The sequence below is a fragment of the Lepisosteus platostomus genome, chromosome 2 (genome assembly GCF_059453375.1).
Source record: "Lepisosteus platostomus isolate fLepPlt1 chromosome 2, fLepPlt1.hap1, whole genome shotgun sequence".
NCBI lineage: Eukaryota > Metazoa > Chordata > Actinopteri > Semionotiformes > Lepisosteidae > Lepisosteus > Lepisosteus platostomus.
This window is the reverse complement of record NC_142612.1, coordinates 73,566,170-73,587,623: the sequence shown is the minus strand read 5'-3', so window position 1 is coordinate 73,587,623 and position 21,454 is coordinate 73,566,170. Positions and strand designations below refer to the sequence as shown.

The 21,454-nt window shown below is 38.0% G+C and overlaps 1 protein-coding gene across 1 annotated transcript in view; it reads right to left on the bottom strand.

Moving 5' to 3' along the window:
* Positions 1-14,302, bottom strand: part of pxylp1 (2-phosphoxylose phosphatase 1) — a 36,100-nt gene extending 21,798 nt beyond the window's left edge. Inside the window, exons 1-2 of the mRNA XM_088617646.1 lie at positions 13,955-14,302; positions 6,453-6,584 (exon numbers count right to left, since the gene is read on the bottom strand). Coding sequence (XP_088473772.1) covers positions 6,453-6,543 — 91 coding nt within the window. The 5' untranslated portion in view covers positions 6,544-6,584; positions 13,955-14,302. The remainder of the gene's footprint in view (positions 1-6,452; positions 6,585-13,954) is intronic.
* Positions 14,303-21,454: the final 7,152 nt, after the last annotated feature.

Sequence of the window (21,454 nt, the reverse complement as noted above, 5' to 3'; positions counted from 1 at the left end):
GCGAGAATGAGATGGTCTGGCAAACGACATGGGAAGCCCAGCTCCTACATCTGTTCACTAAAGTGAAGCCTCTAAAGCCAACTCACACTTCCTAAAAGTGACATTGAGTTCTGTTATTTAGAGGCATCCCATCTGCTTTGCATATCTCCCAGATGGTGAACAGCAAAAGTTATGCCACATACTATAATCTGTTCACTGGAGTGAAAACAGAACAATGTCTGAAGGAAATATCTCAATATCAGATAAAAAGCATGTTACATGTTCTGAGAGATCACCTACCGATAAAGCTTTGTTCAAAATGCTACTTTAAGAATAGGCATTCTAATTCCAGTAATTGCATTGGAACTTTAATTACCCAAGCTAGATTTACACTCCTCCCTAGCTATGTGTTTCTACGTCTTTAGGCTTTTTAAGTATTTATGTTTAAAACGTACATTAATGAGAACAGTAGTACGGTAGCTCAACAAAGAGTAAAACTAAAAAGGGCCAGTTACAGTATCCATTTACTTACTGGGGACAGTTGGGAGAAGAGATACCTTTCAATTATCTGCAAAGGCAAAATATACACTGCAAATACTGTGTTCTTTGCTATTACTCCAGATACACACCTTATTATTCAATATAGCACTTCAAGAATGTACATGCATACAGGTGTATAAATCAAATTACACTTTACTATAATGCAATGCTAAAATTAAAGTGTTTCAAAAGTCTACATCAGGGATGTCCAATCTTGATCCATGCAGGGCCAATTTTCTGCAGGTTTTCTTTTTCACCTTGGCCCTTCATGACCTACATCAGCTGATTATTGGCTTAACAGAAAAAAAATCAAGCTCAACTTCTACCAGCTCTTGGGGTACCAGAGCTTTAAAGACACATAGAAATCCTTCAAAAACAGTCCCTCTGGGACCACAACTGGACACAGCTGACACAGAAAAAGGTCTCCATTAGTAATCTTATAACAACTGTAAGAAAACAATGGACTGAATTATCAATATTCCACTTGCTTATACATTTCACATGCTACAGTACAGTTAATACTCATTACATATGATTTCATTGCTTACAGCTGAAATACCCAGAAACTGAACTGTGAAGAGAAACAGAAGTAACAACAGCGAGACCTGAAATTGGTAAAAAATCCAATGTAGAGATGATTTGTAGACGGGCTATTTTTGAGGACAGAAGTTATTAAATGAATAAACGATACAAATACAGTCATCAAATGCACCACCAGCTTTGAAAGATAAATGACAAGATCTTCAACTGAGAAAGAAATTTAATTAAGCAAGAAACGATCAGTTTCCTGAAAGTGATTACTACAGTACAAATTGGTAAACATTTCCCATTATTTAATTCCAGAGGATGCATACTCTCTTAAAACTGAAAGGACAAAGGTGAAATGAATCCAGCATCTTTTAGAGGTACAAGGGGTCAAAGTTGTTGTTTTTTTTTTACTTTACTGTACAACAACTGCAACAGCAGCATTGCAACCTTGTGGCTTGATCTCAGATCTCAGAAGCTCAGCAAGGCTGGGCCTGGTCATTACAGGAATCAGATCTAAGCAAAACCAGGTTACTGCTGGTTTTCCCCATAGTTCAACACAAACTCATCAGTGCGTAACTACAACTTCTACTGTGTAGTTGGGACGCTGGTGCATAATGGCTGCTGTGTGTCAACCAAGGAGAGACTGAATAGCCGCAGATGAAGTAAGTTCCCTACTATATCCTCTTAGGGATGAAAACTGAGCTAAAAAGCACTACTAAAACATAAACAGTATTTAATTATAATGATTATATATTGTTATATTAATTATTCATGTTTTTCCCTAATTTGAGAAGCCAATAAAATAAAAGGTCATACTAACTTGCCTTTCACTACTGAATTACTGGAGGGCAAAGAGATATTAAAAAGAGAATTAAAACAGAGAATGGATTTTCTGTTATGTGCCTCATATAGATGCTTCACCTCAAAGCAAAAGCCCCAGAAAACAGGCCAAGGCTATGACGTTTAGAACCAATAAATACTTGCATGATGAATACCAATGATTAAGTGTTGACAGCCAGTATCTCTGGGAGGGATCATCTACAACACAGACTGTTCAATTTCAGCCTCAAAGCACTGACAAGCTACATTTCAGAAGACAAATGAAAGGCGAGTGCATGAAATAAAAAGTTTGGATTTTCAGCGAAGCAGAACAAGTAACTATTTCGTCTGGATTTGTATCAATATAAGATATTGTATGCTTAGAATCCCATGTTACAAGGGCATAAATGTGACACTGAGAGGGACAAATAGGGATGCAAGATGCACTATTTGCTATTTACAATGTCTTGGTAAAGTGACAATAGATTCTCTTCAACATCAGAGGTACAAAAAAACAAAAAGGTGACAAATGAGAGGTGCCATTGGATTCATCAGGCTCACCAGGTTCCATTTCTCTACAGGCCCATAGCCACTAATGTTTGTAGCAGAAATGTACACACCAAAGTATTAATTTCCCTGGAACATCCCTCTAAACAAGCAAGGACTGTTTAGAGGCTATGGGGTTACCCACCATGCAACCCAGTCAACCATCTTAGCGCAAATAGATGTCAGTATAAATAGGACCATGTCTCTACAGTCATCCACTGCTACCCTGCTCCTGGAGAGCTCCAATCCAGCATGTTTTATAGGTCACCTGTATATCACCAACTTCAAAATGATTAAAATTGCAATTGCAATAATTTCTATATCATTTGGAACAGAAATCTAATTTAACAAATTGCTTGCCTAACTGATCAATAAATTACAAGTAGTTTAACTGACTGCATTAAAATAAAATCAATTAAATTGATAATCTTTAAGCATTAATGATTTAAAATGACCTATAAAATATCCTGGCCTCTTCTCTAGAGTCACCTCACACTTACATTTAGAGGCAGATGATAATCTATGCCAAGTAGTATGACTCTCTAAAATTATATGGTGCAGAAAAGTAAGGTAAACTGTGTACAAACAGTTGAAAGGGAGGACTGTTTTGACTCTCCCAGATCCTTTCAAACACCACTAATGATACAGTTCTGTAGCTGTTTTGTCTTCTTGGCTTTACTGAAAGGTTGTAGTCCCCGTCTCGCAGATACAGATACTCTTCATCTCTGGTAAGCATTTTAGATTTTTTTTCCAAAAATACTTCTATGGATAAAATCTGCATAATTATCTTGTATATGAGTACAGGTAGTTCTTGATTTCATGCACTCTTTAATGTGGTTGTATTGGTTTAATGGTCCTGAATATAGGCTTCTTATTTAGGACAAATCAGTTCTTTCTTTAACATGCTTGAGCACAGCCAGCGACAGACAACTTGACAGTGTTTGAGATGATATATGGTGGGCATACCCAGCCATCTGCTGGGATGAATAAGTCACACACTTTCTAAATACGTGTATAAAATGTCTATCTTCTTGGTCTGTACATTATGGTTATATTACATACAATCTCAAAAGCAATAAAACCCTAAAACAAAGTAAACTGCTATGTGAAAAACACCTTTAAAAACAAACTCAACACAAAGAATTTGTCAGTTAAACATTGTTAAAGTTACTTAAAATAAAATAACAACAAACTGGTCAACCTTAACGTACAATTAATAAAAAAATCCACAATTAATTGCCTAGAACCCTTAAAACATTTGTAACAGCAACACATGTGTAATGTTATCTACAACACTTAATAAATGGCAATTAAAAGGCTCATTGAGAGTAAACAGAGCAAAAACCATTCCAGTGTCCAAATTAATTTCTAGGCACATGACACCTGCATTTTCCACATCATTCATTACCCACCACTAACTCTTATCTTCACGTTTTACACAAATCCAATAAGCATTAACAATAATTTAGTTTAAAAAAAACTTTTAGTATGAATATAAAAACATCAACAATTTTTTTGTAATTTTACATGTAATTTTTAAGGAACATGAATGCCGCATTATTCAAAAACTATCTGTAAAACTAGAGTTTCATCGATAAAGCACATTTTTTATTTGTGGTTTTTAGCCTGACGTACAGTATTTTTATTTTTTGTGTGATTAAAAAACTTAACACCTTTCCACTATATGGTTTACATCCGAGAAACACAAATCAAAATATCCAAAAGAAAGTCTTACTCCTTTTAATAAATAATGTTTACTATCACAGGAAGTCTAATTCTGCTGAATGACAGTCATGGGCAAAAATGCTAAAGCAGAGAATGATGTTGATACGTGAATATTTAAATTACTACTTCTTTGAAATTCCATTTATGCTTGCAGCTTTGCAAATATTTTATTTATAATGTTGTTTTAGGACATGTAAAGAAACAACAGGAGGCCCTTCAATTCAACTTACCCATCATTTTTTAAGGATAAGTCTAAGACACTGAAAGGTGTTTTTTTTAAGGATGGCAGACAAACACCTACATTAAGTAGTATGTTTGGTGCAAGGTGGAAAATCCAGCAAATATTTACAAAGTGTAGACTTTAAAGAAAGGGGTGTTACATCAAAATTGTACAATGAACTAGTAAGACCTCAGTGAGAACATTGTGTACAATTTTGGCCACCATCTTACAAAACAAAATATTGATTCTTTGGAATCAGCACAAAGGAGAGAAAGCAGATACATTCCTGGATTTAAAGCAATGTTCTGTTCTGACAGGCTAAAATATTTGAATCTTTGACTGTTGAACACAGAAGATTGCGATGCTACCTTCAAGCATGCATTGACTTCTTCAGAATCAAAGCTGAAATCCAGAGGATACTGGAGGCACATTTTTACACAAAGGGATGTAGAACTCTAAGGCAAGCTACCTAGCCTTGTTTTTCATGCTGACACCCCAGCTTCTTTTACTTTCCTGAATGTTAAGATTGTTTAAGAAACGGTGTTCAACACACTGTGCTGCAGTATGTGCCACATGCATCTGTGAGCTGGAGACAGCTTAAATACAGATTTTCAAGTGAAGGTTAAAGAAAGATGATGGGATATGAAAGGGATGGCGGACAAAAGCTATGAAATAAATAATAATCTAATTATTCTGTTTATTGCATTGTGCCTTCAGCACTGCATGCATTATATCATCCACTGCTGAGAGTTTCTTGAAATCCGGCATTATTTCAAGGCCAGCAGAAGTGTGTGGCAATGTATATAGGGGTCACGCTGCGTAGGGTACTGTGGGAGGAAGAAAACAACAACCAGGAGCAAATAAAGTTAGTCACAGCATAAAAGAAAGATCCTTAGAATACTACTTTCTGAATACAGTACATGTTGAGGAGACTGTGTGAGTGGGGGCATCTAGCTATTCATAATGCATACCCTGATTAAAATTACAGCATTCAGCTAGATTTTTGTATCATAGTTCTTGCTGGGTTATACGTCCATAAGCAGAATTTCAGTTTAATTTAAATACTGTAGTACTTTTAAGGCAAAAATAAGAAGGCACCACCATTACAGTAAATTGAAAACAAAAAATAATGTTATGTCTTTTTAAATCATGTCACAAAGAATCCACATACTAATGACTAGCAGCCCATTTTTAACGGTATTTGGAACCACAATATTAAGACTTTTGTTTTGTCTAATGCTGTCAATAACATAGCAACTGTGATTTACAGCACATCACAGAAAGGGGTCTGTATTTAAGGAAGATTGTATCTACATATGTGCAATGTACTTGTAGGAAAACACAACACCCTTTAAAAAAAGACAGGAAAGTTCAAAAGTTGCACGTCAATTTGTGCGCTTATTCCCTTCAAGGATGCAAGTTTGATACCTAATGTAGAACATCCCCAGCAGCAAAATAAAAGCAGTACTTTTATCGATGCAATGTAAGCAATAAAGTCTACATTATCTCTTATCCACAGGAAAACAAAAATCAATACCACCACTGGAGCCTCCGCAGCACAGTACAGTGCACAGTGGTCTAGACAAGGAAAGTAACTATTGCCCTACTTATTTGGTTTAATTGTCCTCATGCACCCTGCTTCAAAACCAAATAACAGATGAGTGATGATTTTAAGATAACATAGTTCCAGCATTATTTTAACTGACAAGTTCCAAATCTATTCTTGCACAGCAAAAACATTGCCTGCTCCATTATCTCCCTGTGATGGAAGTGTGGATGACTAACTGGTATAAAATGAAAAAAAAAAGTTTAATGTATCAGTCTTTTTCACAGCATCAAAAAACTTAAAATTTGAAATTTCACACCAAGGTAAAACAAAATAGAAAGAAACTCCAGTTGGAGGCTTCTGTATAAAGCCTGAACAAGGCATGCTTCAGCAATACGTTGTGAAAATAAGGTTACTGGGACAGTGAAATCCTAGATTATTTCCATTAACACACTCATGTGTCCATACATTTGCACATACAGTATACACAGACTATCATAATGACAGTTTTCTCAGTATGAAACATGAAACAACAGGAGACTAACTTACAGAACTGAAGACTGAGGCTGAGGATAGCCAAGAGGGCTGCCACAACCAGCAGTAAAATAAACCGATTCCGAGCAACCATTCTTCTGCACATCTGTGTTAGCCTATCATACTTCCACCTGCTCTTGCCTCCACCTGTAAATACAAAATGCAGATGAGTAAAATGTTCTTATATCACACAACTCATTCACATCCGGTCTTTATTTTATGGAGAGCAAAAAGGCAAGCCTTCAGTTTATGATGACCTGGGCAGAATGAAAATAACAGGTTGCCTAATGGATGCACTGGGAAAAGCGCACAAACATCTGAGTCTTAGAAAATTACATGGTTCCCATGCCAACGTGTCTCAAACATGTAATTTGCTTGTGACGCCAGGAACTTCCTAAAAGGATGACCCACTTTTATGTACGGTTTGAGTACTTTAAAATCTTCTGCTTCATATTGTACATTACAAAATTCTAAATCCCTATATCCCGTAAGCCAGCTGTAGAACAAAACATATAAACAACAGTGACAAAGGCATTTTAAATCATACATATTTTAATCGGCGATCACACATCTTACACACAAAATCCTGTCCAGATATTCTGGAGAGGATATTTCTAGAATTTCCAGGAAAAGGGCCATTAAGGCATCTTAATATGCTATGTGGGAATTTTCTGCTGTTTCAAAGCTCTTGATATCTAGCTAGTGTACTGTAGGTGAGATATTAAGTCTCCTGTGAAAAGTGAATAACTGAAGTGTGCATTCATCTCCTTTCCATTTCCTTCAACTGGAGGGCTTTGCTGGCATAAAGCAGAAATGCAAAATTTAAGAAACGTTTTTTAAAAATATTAAGGAAAAAAAACAACTGTCACAGTTTCAAGATCAAAGATTTTTTAAATCATCTTTGCATTTTTCTTCAGAGTGATACAGTTCTAAATAAATTGGGTAAAACAATTTTGTTTTCTGGTTATGCATTCTTATAGAACTTCAGTTTTAATTCTTCCCTCACCACTGAATTCAGCATGCAAATGTCCAAAACGTGTTTATGAGGCCTCTAGCATTATGCTCCAATACAGTATAGCAGTAGAGAACTACTTAGTTCATGCTGGAGCGTCATACTATAAATAGGGACTCCTGTAGAGACAGAAGTGATGCATCATTATCATTGCAACAGTACAATCTACCAAGCTCAGAGTAAGAATGCAGGGTGCAAAGGAACACGCAGAGTTTCTTTTCTTCTTCATCTAAACTTCATACCAAATATATGGGTGTTAGCCCTGTAACAGTGCTATTTCAAAAAGGGCTGAGAGAGAGAGAGCCCTCCCTTGGTACTTATAGAACAGAACAGACTTTTTTAGAAGTCACCCAGTATGTCTGGGAGGTGTGAGAAAAAATCAAATACCCAAAGAAAATCCAAGGCAACACGAAGTTCACCGCAAACAAGGTGCTCTATCTCAGGACCTAAGAGTTGTGCAATGCAAGCACAGCAGCACGTACTGGGATGCAGAATGGTCTGAAGTTTAATTTCAGCTCAGTAACAGGCTCCTGCTCAAATCAGTGTTTCCCAGTCACACTACAGGCTAATCATTGAAGAAAAGACAGCAACATATTATGATGACATGGTGTAAAATGTTCTGAAAAAGAAGACCTTGCCACAAATTCAGACCAAATGTGTGTCTACCTGTGTAAAAGTAGATTTTAATGCGTTTAGCTCTGAAAGTAGCCTTTGATCAACTGGCTCTCCTACATACTAGACCAGGGCTGTCACACATTTAACCCACCAAGCCCACGTGTTTAGCAAGCACTGGTGTTCCAGGCTGAGCCATCAGCCCACAGACGAAGCAGGCATGTCTTGTGATATTATTGTACTAGTATCAGACACACAGCAGTCCCAGTGGTTCTCTAGCTCTATCCAATCACAACACCCTTTTTTAATGATGTTACAGAACCTGTCTCACAAAGGCTTCTCTTTGCAAAAGAGCAGCGTGGGAAAAATTGACACTATGAGACCTGTATACACACTTTTCCAAAAATCCTCCTCTGAATTTTGCAGCAATATCAGTAACTGAACCACTACTGTCTCACTGGAGCAGTACCTCGAGATTGTTTAAATGATTCCTGAACATGTTATTAAAGGGCTCATAATTATGCTACCAAGTGAAAGAAAAATAGAGCTGTGTGGTTCAAGGGGAGTGGAGAAATGCATATTTGTTTGTAAAAGTTAATGGAAAGCTGAAAAGATATATTTGATTTGTATAGCAGCTAACCATTGCCATAGGGCTTGTAGCAGTGAATTTTGTTCTGTTCATATATTGTTGGATGACATCCCTACTGTATATCTTTGCCTTTTGCCAGTTTTTCTTTCCCGATTAAAAAACCCAATATAACTACCAATTAAAAAACAAGGTGAGCTGCTTCTCACTTATCATCACAAGCTCTGTGTTAATCATACCACTTCCTCAAGCAGAATTTACAGGTGATGTTGATGGCTACTAATCCAGCTGCAAAGACTTCTAAATACCATGTTAAAGTGAGGTACTGCACCGTAGAATAAATACATATAACGTAAAACAGTACAAATGAAACTATGAAAACTAAGAAACTATGATATGGCTGTGCCTAACATTTAGATAACTTACTGTGTGATACATATGGCCTGCGTGAAGTACCTTTAAATCCAATCTGGTCCAGCACAGCATACAAATGGAAACCCCTGTACTTGATAATTTTTTTCACTGATTTATGTCATTTAACTGAAAAAAAGCTAACAGTTAACTGAAAAAAAGCATCTGCCTGAAATGACTGCAGCTCTTTGTGCAATTAAAAATAATAATAAAATAAGGGAAGCCTCTGGGCCAGTCTGACATTGCAAATGAGAGTGTATTCTCAATTGACTTAGCCTAACTGGTTAAATAAAGAATTTCAGAACCTAAAACAATGTGTGACTATCTTTTAAACAGAATTTCTGCATCATCTAAAAATTGAATTTAATCTCATTTTGACACCTCAATTTGTAACCATTCTTCTCCAAAAAGTATTGCACATGGCCAACAGAGAGAAAGAGCTGGAATAACACATAACTCAGCCGAAATGCACATTCAGAGGTTCTGCACATTTCTTTATGCCAAAAAAAGACAAGCTAGGCCTGATTTTTGTCCATTTAGAAATCCAGTGCCAATCAGCCAATAGCATAAACTAGGTGGTGCAAAGAGACTGGCCAGTCAGTCACACACCACAGCTGGAGCTTCAAGCCTTTTAGCCCTGTCAGTCAAGCCCAAACAGTGACTGTTTATTTCAATCAGGGCCACGCAAGTCATTTTCGGAACCACACAGACTACATTTAAGCATATCAGCCAAGCTTATACAAAACAATAATTGAAGATATCATGGTATGCTAACAATCCGCTGGAGCTGAATATCCTTAAAACTGTTGAAATGGTGGTTGGAATTTCCAGAAACATTCTCCAAAACCTCTCTCACTGGTAATCAATGATGTGGCTGTGTGTGGTGGAATCCTTTAAGGTTTTTGAAATTATGATCTCTAATACCCTTAAATGGGACGTGAATATCACCAGTGTCAGAAGAAAGCACAGCAGGGAATGTACTTTTTGCACCAACTGAAAAACTTTGGTGTATCTCAACCAATTCTGATAACAGTTTTACAGAGCCATTACTGAGAGCATTTGGACAGCCTCTATAACTGTTGGGTGTGGCAACGCATCTGCCTGCTCCCAAAGCAAACTGCAGTGCTCATCAGCTGTCCTCCACTGGTGGTTTCTACAATTCCAGCACAGAGAAGCAGGCAGGAAAGATTGCTGAATACCCCTCCCACCCAGGTTACCACCCATTTCATAAACGTCTCTCAGGAAGACACTACCAGTCTATTAAAACCAGACCCACCTGGTATTTTAAAAGATTAATTTATGTGCACTGTCTTAATGATGTCTATTGCCTTGTTGTGTATGCTATATGTAGAATGTTTTGCAGCACTAAGTAAACTGGAGTAAAGTCCTTGTACATGAAATGTACAGTACTTGGCAAAAGGTTATTGTGATCCTGATACTAAATCATATATCCTGATATTAAATCACAAACCTATGGATCCATTGGCAGAAGAAAATTCTGAATATCTTATATCTCAATATAATATTGACAAAATTGTTACAACTCTTTCGCTCTTTCAGATAACAGTATTATGATACTATAGTACAGTATTTCACATAAATACTCATGGTGGAAAACAAAATTGACAAGACTGGTTAATTTAGACTCAGACACACCACTTTTCACATGAAACACTGTGCTGGTACGCGTGTGTACAATTTTCTCTTGAACCTCTGCCAGCTAAGCCCTAGAACTGCAATGCCACGTTTTGCACTGTTACAGCTCTGTACAATTCCATGAGCTGTGATCAGACAGTATCAGCATCACCCTTCATCTGAAAGTCAGGATTGTCCTGTGAAAAGGGCACACTTACACAACACTTGTAAAAAGTGTCAAGCAGTACAGTTTACAACACTAAAGTTCTAGAATACAAATTTACACCTCCATTGTACAGTTTGCATTTCTTTGAATAACACATACCTTCTTAAGTACTGCAAGCCTAAGTAATAATTACATTTACTTACATTTTCAACAAAAAAATTATACCTTCTCTGTAATTACACAGATTTAAATAAATGTACAGTATTAGTGTAATGTCTCAAAGTATGTTGTAGGCATATTCAGATCTCAAGACTACATTCCAATTGTCACTACCTATTTTCTGTTGCACACGTTTTTTTTTTTTCCCTTGAATACTCCCTTAATATTTTAAACTGCGTCAGGATCAGAGGTGAAATACTGCTTAACACACCCTCCCCATTTGAGGTAGTTTTCAATAAGCTACAAAGTTGGATAGAAATTCTTGGTACCATTGGGATTTCAACAGAAATTACATTACTTTGTTAGTATACTTGCTTATGACTTGCTATCTGATCCACTTTGATCACTGCTACCCCAGGAAAAAAAAAGAAGGGATCAGATCCACATTTCCCCAGTGTTTTCACACAACTGGCCAGTGTTCATTGTTTTTTTCCGCAGCTGGGATAATCATTAATCAAACTCAACAAGAATTACATACAATGTGACCTAGTAATTCAGATTTAATATTTACTTAGTGTGCAATGTGTTATCTGAATTATTTGTCATCTTGTGATTTCAGCATTTCCTTTAGCTTCTCATGACAAGCTTGTTAAGCAGATTTCTTCAAAAGACTATTAAAAAAAATAGTTCCAACACAGCAGATCTGCCTTTGACAGCATTTAATTCTCTTCAATTAATTAATGAACACACGTATTTCTTAAGACACAGGAAGCATACACATACTGTATGCACATAACAGGGCAAATTGCATGTGTACTATACAGTCTATGATACAATAATTCAAGTGTATACAAATATATATCAATGCACAAACCAAGGTTACATGGTTCATAAGAAGAAGAAAAAAACTTTATAAATGTAACATTTTGTGTATTCCACAGCAATGGCAAACTAAAGGATTACACACAAGCATTGGGTCAAAGGGTAAGACCCTTACATACTGCTTCAGAGCAAAACACATCTCCTGAATTCAGCGTGTACTGTAGTTAAAATTACAACAAAGCAAACAGAAAAGATGGTGACAGTGACTTCTTACTGTAAACCTAAAACCTGCTTCTTTCTTTCAATACATATTTTGTGGTCATCAGAGGGAGAAGAATTATAAAGTGACTCTTTTGCAGATTTCTTTTTCTTTTTTTTATTTGGATGCCGTTAAAAAGAGCGTCTTGAAAGATTTTTCCATGCGAAAACAGTGAATGCGGTTGGTCTTTAAGTGACCTTTGACTGTCACGGACGAGATGGGTCGTTCTAGTTCCTCTACCCCCCCATCCTGTCAGCACTTTATCCAGCACAGAACCACCAATGCTGTCTACGGGGCGACACTAGATGGATAGTAGTTTTATATTCTCAAAGTTCCGACCCCCCGCAAGAAAATTAAATTAAAACAAGGTACATCGCAAGAGCTGTGAAGGGTGAAGAAAACGCTATTGCACATACAGTACAATATCTCAAACTAGTGGTGATGCCGCTTTTAACTCAATTAAATTACCCGCATTGGGAAGTAAGCCCTTATGTTAAAACCTTTTTCCGTTTTTCGCCGCAGCTTCCTCTTAAACCGCAAGTACAAGCAAGGACTGCAGCCATTCCTGCAGTCTTTAGGTTCTCTTGCTTGCATTTTGCGATTTGACGCAGAAACACGTTGTGCCACAGTAACTCACGGTCCAAAATCAAGTGTCTCCATTATATTTTCCAACGAGTGGAGGAATCGCGTGCTACAGCTCAAAATTCCTCTCACATGCAATGACTTTGGTGATATTTTGCATTCGTGCAATGGCTAGTTCTATTATTCTTCGTCATTTTAGAATAAACACTAATGACACCATTCTTTCTCAGTCGGCTATTCAACTGTAAGTACAGTAAGTACTGTACTATGTGTTACTACCCTATATTAAGAGTAACAGTTGATTACGAATTTTGAAGTTGCAGATGTTTGTAGCCTACCATTTCATTAAACCTTTGCGAAGCTTACTGTCTGCTGGTCATTCACCTTTGTTTTGCAAGAATCATCGAAATGCATGGCATTTAAAACAACGAAGAAACGTATTATAAAGATTCAGACCACTAGTTAAAATCTCTTTTTTCATGACACTGCAATGCCAAGATTATTTGAAAAATCTTTAAATTGGATCTTCAAGTGTGCCAAACAGATATATGTACTTTTAAATGAGAGTACTAAGGTCTCTAAAATCACTCGTCAAAATAGATTGTAGCCTACTTAAAATCAAATTACTTTAGTTCGTCTCAGATCAAATTCACCCAGGAAGGTGTGAGGTCGTAGATAAGAATGAAACTAAAACGGATTTGTAAATTGCCTTCAGTTTTTCTTGTTCTTCCGGGAATTGTTTGATCACATCACTGAAATATAGTACATTATTGTCCACAAGAGTTTTCTCCCTTTAATGCAGAATTACGCACTCAAGTTATATTTGTATTACTAACAGAAGGAATGTGCAAACTACGCGTTAGTCCCACACGCTGAAACTTTCCTCCAGTCCCTTCTGACCCATCCTGTTCTAGTGGAAACACTGTAACGAGATTAAACTACTCAAGTTTTCACAGCATTGCATTTATTCCGAGCCCAGGGTTTAAACACTGTTCCACCGTGCCAAGCAGCTCAAGGGCAGAAACGTAGATAAATAAAAAAGAAAAAGAACTACGTGCATACCATTTTAGATTAGCACACCTGCTTTGTCTCTTAATCGCAGCCACAATACCTTTGTGTGGGCTACATACAAGTAGGACAAAAAGACCCTGCCATTTCCGAGCAGTACATTGTAATGCATGTAGACTAAAAAAGCCCAACCCACGTTTGCAACGTTGCATATAAGGAGGAAAACGGGAGAACTCTAAAGAAGAACAAGAAATCCAACGCTTACCTAGCCAGCTTCAAACAAAATAGCAAAAGAACTTATAGCTGCTGGCGTACGTGAATTATCTTCTATTTTTCACCCGGCTTTTTGTGTTCTGGCACAACGTGAAGCGTCAGGGCTAATTTTTCTGGCTTCGCCGCGCCGCCTTCAGGCTAAACCTACGAACGCTTCCGTCTATTTTCTCTCCTGTGTCCTGTATTCATTAAGCTTGGCAACGCTGTTTGCGGAGGTGCTGTGGCTCTGTTTCGGGGCAAAACGGGCAGATAGGTGAGGCTCGTTTAGACCAGTTTAGTTAATACCCGCGATATTCAATGCACCAGCTGTAAGATTTCCAGTTGGGTCGCGCACTCAACAAACTGTAAGAAACCCAGGTTGCTGGAAGATAAAAAAGTACGTCACGTGTGTATCCACGTTCCGTACCATAGCAACAAGTCGATAAGAGAGCGATCCTGCGTTGGGGAGGTGATCTATTATTTATATGTATATTAACTAGATGGTAAGTGATATTTGTAACACGTCTGCAGGTAGAAGATTCAGCCCGCAACTGCCCATGAAACAAATGTCTTGTTCTGCTCAGACAAATTGCTAGATGTTTTCAAGATGGACTTTCATATGACATCATTTCAACTGTAATTGCAAATGAGTAATGGACTATAATTATATAAAGGTGCATTCCTTGTTCACAGTTAAGGATTTACAGTCAATAGAAGCGTCGCTTTGCTGATGGTAATATGGATTTGCTGATTTACCGGTGAAATAATTCTCCAATTTTGCTGTCTTTTTTATGACGAAGAACAGACACACAGTGTTATAGGACGCTAAGGGTTTTCACATCCATTTGAAGAACGTTGCCACAGTTTTCACTTGTCACGTTACTCAAGAAGCTGTACAGTAGATACACTGTATCTGCCTCAATTCATATTATTCATGCAGTGTGTACTTGCATGAAATAAGTAAAAATAATCGTGTTAAAATACATATAAGTCAAGAAAGCTAACAAAAACGGAGACCATTTGACACACTGTGCTCAGTGGGCTCATTGTGGCTTATTTATAGATGTAATAAACTCATCAAACCATCACTTGAAAACTCCCTGTATGCCGGTTTGCGTCATGCACACGCTGCTCTCAGAAGTTTCAGGGTTTGATTCTGGGTATTCACACTTTCAATCTATTCTCTAAAGGAAATGTTCTCTACTTTGAATCAGAAGATGTTGTTTCAGTGGGCCTTTGACTGTCCCTTTCTGAAGTCGCCTATGTCAAATCTCTTCCAAAGGTCCTGCTGTATGCTACAGAGAGTTTTAACTTTTTTATTAGGCTCATTTAGCTGCTTCAGAGCATCTCATGCAAATTTTAGCTTTGAGCAAACTGCTTTGAAAATATAATTCTAAGTTCCTGCAGAGGGCGTCATGCTTTAGAATGAAAATATCTTGTGGATTAATCAATTCGAATCCTCGATGTGTTGCTGGTGAATCCATTGAGCACTTCCAGCTTCTTAATCCTTTGTCAGCATAGTGAAAACTGGGAATCAGTTCATCCCAAATTGAAAGAAATCATCAGAGTACACGAATAAGTTGAGTTCTGGACATGTTAGAAATGCTAAGCTTTCTTCAGATACTCAGTGTATATATAGTAGATGAGAAAACATCTAACGTTTTGAATTGCTGTAAAACCTGCCATTGGCGCATTAGCCTATTCAACAGACGTTCCCACACACATTACAGAAGTAATCCATTGGTTTAACCTTAAGCAGAGTTAACACACAATTTAAAATAGTCTGGCCTTTCTAGTCAGTCGGCAACTAATTTACCTACTGGCTCATGTCATCCACAAGTTTATGGTACATGTAGTTGAACACCAGAACCTAGATTTAATAATAATAATAATAATAATAATAATAATAATAATAATAATAATAATAAACTTTATTTTATATAGCGCCTTTAAAGCTGGCTTCTCAAAGCGCTTTACAGGATGACAATAACAATAAATAAGAAGACTACAACAATAAATAAGAAAATTTCACAAGACAGGACACAATTATAATTACAACAATACAACAATAACAATAGAGGAGACCGTGGAAGATGGTATTAAGAAGAGCAGAGGGGTGAAGAATGGAACCAGTTAAGTAAAGGCTTTTCTGAAGAAGAAGGTTTTGAGTCTGGATTTGAAGGAGTTTAGAGAAGGTGACTCTCTAATATCCTTGGGCAAAGAGTTCCAGAGCTTGGGGGCATAGCAGGAGAAGGCCCTGTCGCCCATACAATGTAGACGGGCTTGGGGGACAGTAAGGAGGGCAGAATTTGAAGAGCGGAGGTTGCGAGGTGTGGAGTAGGGCGATAAAAGTTCAGACAGGTATGCCAAGCCATGTAAAGCCTTGTAGGTGAGCATGAGGATTTTAAAGTCTACGAGGAATTTGACCGGAAGCCAGTGCAAGGACTCCAGGATAGGAGTAATGTGAACACTTGCACTAGACCTGGTCAGGATTCTGGCTGCTGAATTTTGGACATACTGCAGCTTGTTCAGAGTAGATTTAGATACCCCAGGGAGCAGAGCATTGCAGTAGTCAATTCGAGAGAATACAAATATGTTGATCAGCTTTTCAGCCACAGTTAATGATAGCATAGGGCGTAGTCTTGCGATATTTCTAAGGTGAAAAAAAGATGTTTTGACAGTATGCTGTACATGTGGGTCGAATGTTAAGCCAGAATCGAATATAACCCCAAGGTTTTTCAATTTTGATTGGAGCTCAAGTACAGAGCCATCTACAGACAGGGTTACAGGACTGGCTTTACGAAGTTGATGGGGGGTACCAATAAGCATGACTTCTGTCTTGTCACAGTTAAGATGAAGGAAGTTTTGAGTCATCCAAATTTTTATGCAATTAGATAGAATAGAGACAGCCACATCAGTGTCGGGTTTGGTATGGATGTATATTTGAGTATCGTCAGCGTAAAAATGAAAGCTGAGGCCATGTGATCTTAAAAGCTGACCAAGTGGGAACATGTAAATGCTGAAGAGCAAGGGGCCCAGTATTGAGCCCTGAGGGACACCAGACTTGACAAGACCAATTTCAGACCTGTACCCATTGAGAGAGACAAAGTGACAGCGATCACTGAGGTAAGACTTAAACCATTTGAGGGCAGTGTCAGAGACTCCAAACACAGTCTCGAGACGAGAAAGCAAGATTTTATGGTCAACAGTGTCAAAGGCAGCACTTAGATCAAGAAGGATGAGTATGGAAAGAGAACCAGAATCAGAAGCTATTAGGAGATCGTTGGTGACTTTGACTAGGGCGGTTTCTGTGCTGTGAAGTTGACGGAAGCCAGATTGGAGGGGTTCGAAAAGGTTGTTTGTCATGAGGTGGTTATGTAACTGAAGTGTGACAGCACGTTCTAGAATTTTAGAGAGAAAGGGTAAGTTGGAGATGGGCCGAAAGTTGTTAAGATTGTCGAGAGCCATGTTAGGCTTCTTTGGCACTGGGGTAATAGCAGCAGTTTTGAGGACCGTTGGTACAATGCCGGTGCTCAAGGATTCATGTATTATATTGAGGACAATGGGACAGAGAGAAGAGAAACAGGACTGGAATAAAGTGGTGGGAATGGGATCTAAAATAGATGTGGTGGGTTTCATGCGCGTAACTAGTTTGTTTAGGGATGCTGAGTCAAGAAGAGAGAAGCTGGAGAGACGGGAACCAGAGAAGTTGGATGAGGAGGGAGGAGGTGTGGAAATTATATCCGTAGTGGAGAGAATGTGATGCCGGATGTTGTCAATCTTAGAACTAAAGAAATCTAAGAATGTGTTGCAAAGTTGTGATGAGGCAGGTAATGTGGTGGGGCAGTTTGGCTTGAGCAGTCTGTTGATGGTGGAGAAAAGATGTCTGGGATTGTTTTGGTGATTTTCAATGATGTGAGAGAAGTAGGTGGATCTAGCAGACTCTATAGTAAGCTTATAATCAGATAAGTAATCTCTCCAGGCCTGATAATGTACATTTAGGCCGGAAAGACGCCACCTACGCTCAAGTTTGCGAGAGGCTGCCTTCATGAAACGCAGATGGTCATTGTACCAGGGGGCAGGGCGAGAGAAGGAGATGGTTCGAGTTTTTAAAGGAGCAAAGGTGTCGAGGGTAGATAAAAGAGCATTGTCAAGTAACTGTATTTTGTCCTCTAGAGGGTCAGAGGAAGAGAAACAGGATAAGGAGGACAGAACAGAATTTGTAGACATTCAAGTAGGTAGCTGCGTCAGCATGTGTACGCTGCAAAGGAACTAGTAAAGGTTTATTCATTTTATACATTATACAACGTGTCTCTTTTCTTTTAAGCATGGAATAAACCTTAACTTGTTCCTAGATTTGTAGCGCCATCACGTGGCCACTTTTGATCTCGATCCTGTTTCTTCATCTTCTGGAAAATACAACTACAACATGTAGTTGAGTGAGGTATAGTGGCCATTATACGCCAATTCCACTAAACAGCTGATCAAGTGAGAAAGGTACCTTTGCACAAACCATCACATCACCATGCTTCCAAAGCAAAAACAAAAAAATAGGATATAAAAAGGTAACAAACAAGATGGAGCCATTCCATTCATCTTTGCCCCCTTCCTTTCTAGAATAAAGACAGGGTACGAGTTTCCACAACAGTTAGAAACAACTGTTTTGTCCAGCACAACTGGAACTTTTGTTCCAGACAACCCCCTATGGAAGCCCGTTTCCGCCAGGGAGTAAAAAAAAAAAAACGCGCTATGGTATCTCAGAATTCCGACTTAGTATCTCAGAATTGGGATTTAGCAACTCAGAATTCCGACTTGATATCTCACATTTGCGACTTCGAAATAGCCATATTTCATTGTCTGTCCTTTTGTTATAGTAATGGATTCGGGTTCTAGGGCTTGTGCCCTCGCCGCTCCCACCCTAGTTCGTGCCTCGCTGCACTGGCTCACTTTCTTTAAGAACACTTTCTTTAACCCCGGCGGCCAGCATCCCTGTTATGCGCAGGGGAGGGTGGTGTACTGCAACCAGATCGTACAACCTGTATGTCGGCCGTTCCGTTACACTATTTTCATGAATCGTACAGGATCATAGGGTCTATAAGCCTGAAGACTTGTCCTGTACAGTGCCCTGATAAAAATCAAATTAATTACACTAATTTTTATAGAATCCCATTTCCGCCAGTGAGGCTTCCATAGTACCCGGATGGAATAGTGCACGGTGGGCTTTTCTGAGTTACTAAGTCGGAATTCTGAGATACCATAGCGCGTTTTTTTTTACTCCCTGGCGGAAACGAGCTTCCATACTTTTGAGTTAAGTGCCATTGAAGATTTTGAATACTTGCATTAGGTCCCCTCGTGATCTTCTCTTCAGAATTGAGTTCTTTCAACCTGACTATATATATAAAAATATATTTCAAACATAAAAAGATACAAAACTAATAACAGCGCAACACAGACGGCAGCTCAACTTAGTAAAGAAGACGAAGACTTCATCCACCGTAGCGACCATCCAGCAGTTTCCATAATGAGATGATGAGATACATTTTCTGAATTGAAAAATAAATTGTCTCAAATGTTTGTTTTTTCTCAATAACCGTTTTAATTACTGTACTGATTTTTGTTTACGAGTCTAACACATTTCAGAGGAACGCTATTGCTTTCAAGATAAACACTGTCATCTAGCGTTCAAAATAAAAACTACATTTATTTTCAATTACTGTTGTTACGAATACACGTTGTAACGATGTTGATTATTAAAGCTGCCGCTTAAAAGGAACATTTTGTCATGTTTATTCAAAACTTTACTTTCTTATGATCTGACAGATTGTTCCTATAAACACCTTCACTTAAACATCCGAGGCAAAATATTTAAATAACAGATCAACAGATTAAAGTTTCAATATGTTTTTTATAGTATTTTGCAAAGTATTCAAGAAAAACAAAAAATAAATGAGACATTTTACTTCCTTACCAAATTCTAAAATGAACACTGAATCTTGTCCATTGTATGTGGTGTACTGTTAATTGGGATAACAAAATACTGAGCCTAAAATTCAGTTTACAAAATGCCAGGTACTCAGTGCTTAGTATTTGGGTTGAGTTAAAATAACTTTGGGTTGAGACCATAACTTCTGTCGGATCAGTTGGTATTTCTATAATCCTTTTCCAATTTTAGGAGCAGTAGTATAAAAAAGTCCCAGAAGAAATAACTTATGCAATACATGAAAAGAAAAATGATCTGTGTTCCCAGAGGTCATTCTGCAGCAGAAAGCTTGACAGCTGAAAGATGTCATGTTCATACCATATTCATACCGTATTCTGTGGGTCAGAAAACATCTGAGATGGTGACAGAAAGAGTGGCAGGGTTTTTTTCACCCATGGCTGTCATTTTGCTCTCGACAAACCTGAAGGAAAACAAAGTGTGCAGACATTTTAATAGTGATTATGATGTTGTGTTGTTCCTATCATCCTATACCATCTGTGGGAATCTGCACAAGAAGAGTGGCAGAACAGTCTAGCCACCACTAGGTTAAAAATATTTAATTAAATCCACCAGGCGTAAATGCTGTAGTTCTTTTGTGCTTCTGTATACAGTACTTTTACAAACAGTCCAAAGCCGCACATAGAAGTTCAGGAAATGAAGACAGAGACCAGAAGTTCTTTTACTGAGCTCCCACATCTCGTAAATGAATCTGCACTGATTTATAATCCATTCTTGAAATAATATTTAAAGGCACGTCAGTCATATGAACATGCTGTAAAATGTGCCCCTAAAGTCAAGGTAATTTTCAGTCGGTGGTCATGAGGGACAGGAAAAAAGTCTTTGAATATGTGAATACCATGGGACACTGATTAGTGCCGAGTCATCTGTCTCTCGGTTAAACCTCTTTTTAGCATCTCGGTAATTTAAACCAGCAGCTACACTTACCAAACTGCAAATAAACCATTTAATTTCTGAATGAAATGTGGAAAATGAAGAAAGATGAATAGGGAGCTGCATCAGTGTGTGGAATGCAAAAGTGCAGGTTAATTCCACACTAAGTATTAAATATGATGTGTTTCAGAACACAAATGTAAATCGTAACCAAGGTCAGTGTCTGCAAGCGATGTAACATAATTATAAAATGGAGAACTGTAGGATGGGGCTTTGGTTCATACTCACATAATGGTCTGGTCCTTTGCTGGTGTAAATTCATATTATACATGAATATTGCGAGATATGAATAAAGGATATTAAAAGAACTGTACCTTGAACATGTTTGTTTATTTGCTGTTTGGCATTTTGCTTTCAGTCATGGTTGTGTGACAAGTGCTTGTTTTTTCTTCCAGGCCCAGATGGTGCAGGCTTGGATACATTTAGCAAAGACACCTCAGTGGCCAATGTTTAACATGAGGGGTCAGAATGCTATAAATATCAGTGGGTATGAAGGTCAAATAATTTATCGAAAACAAGCAGGCATCAGTTGATCATTTACTTACCTTCTTGTGCATTTTTGGAATAATGACACCATTACTC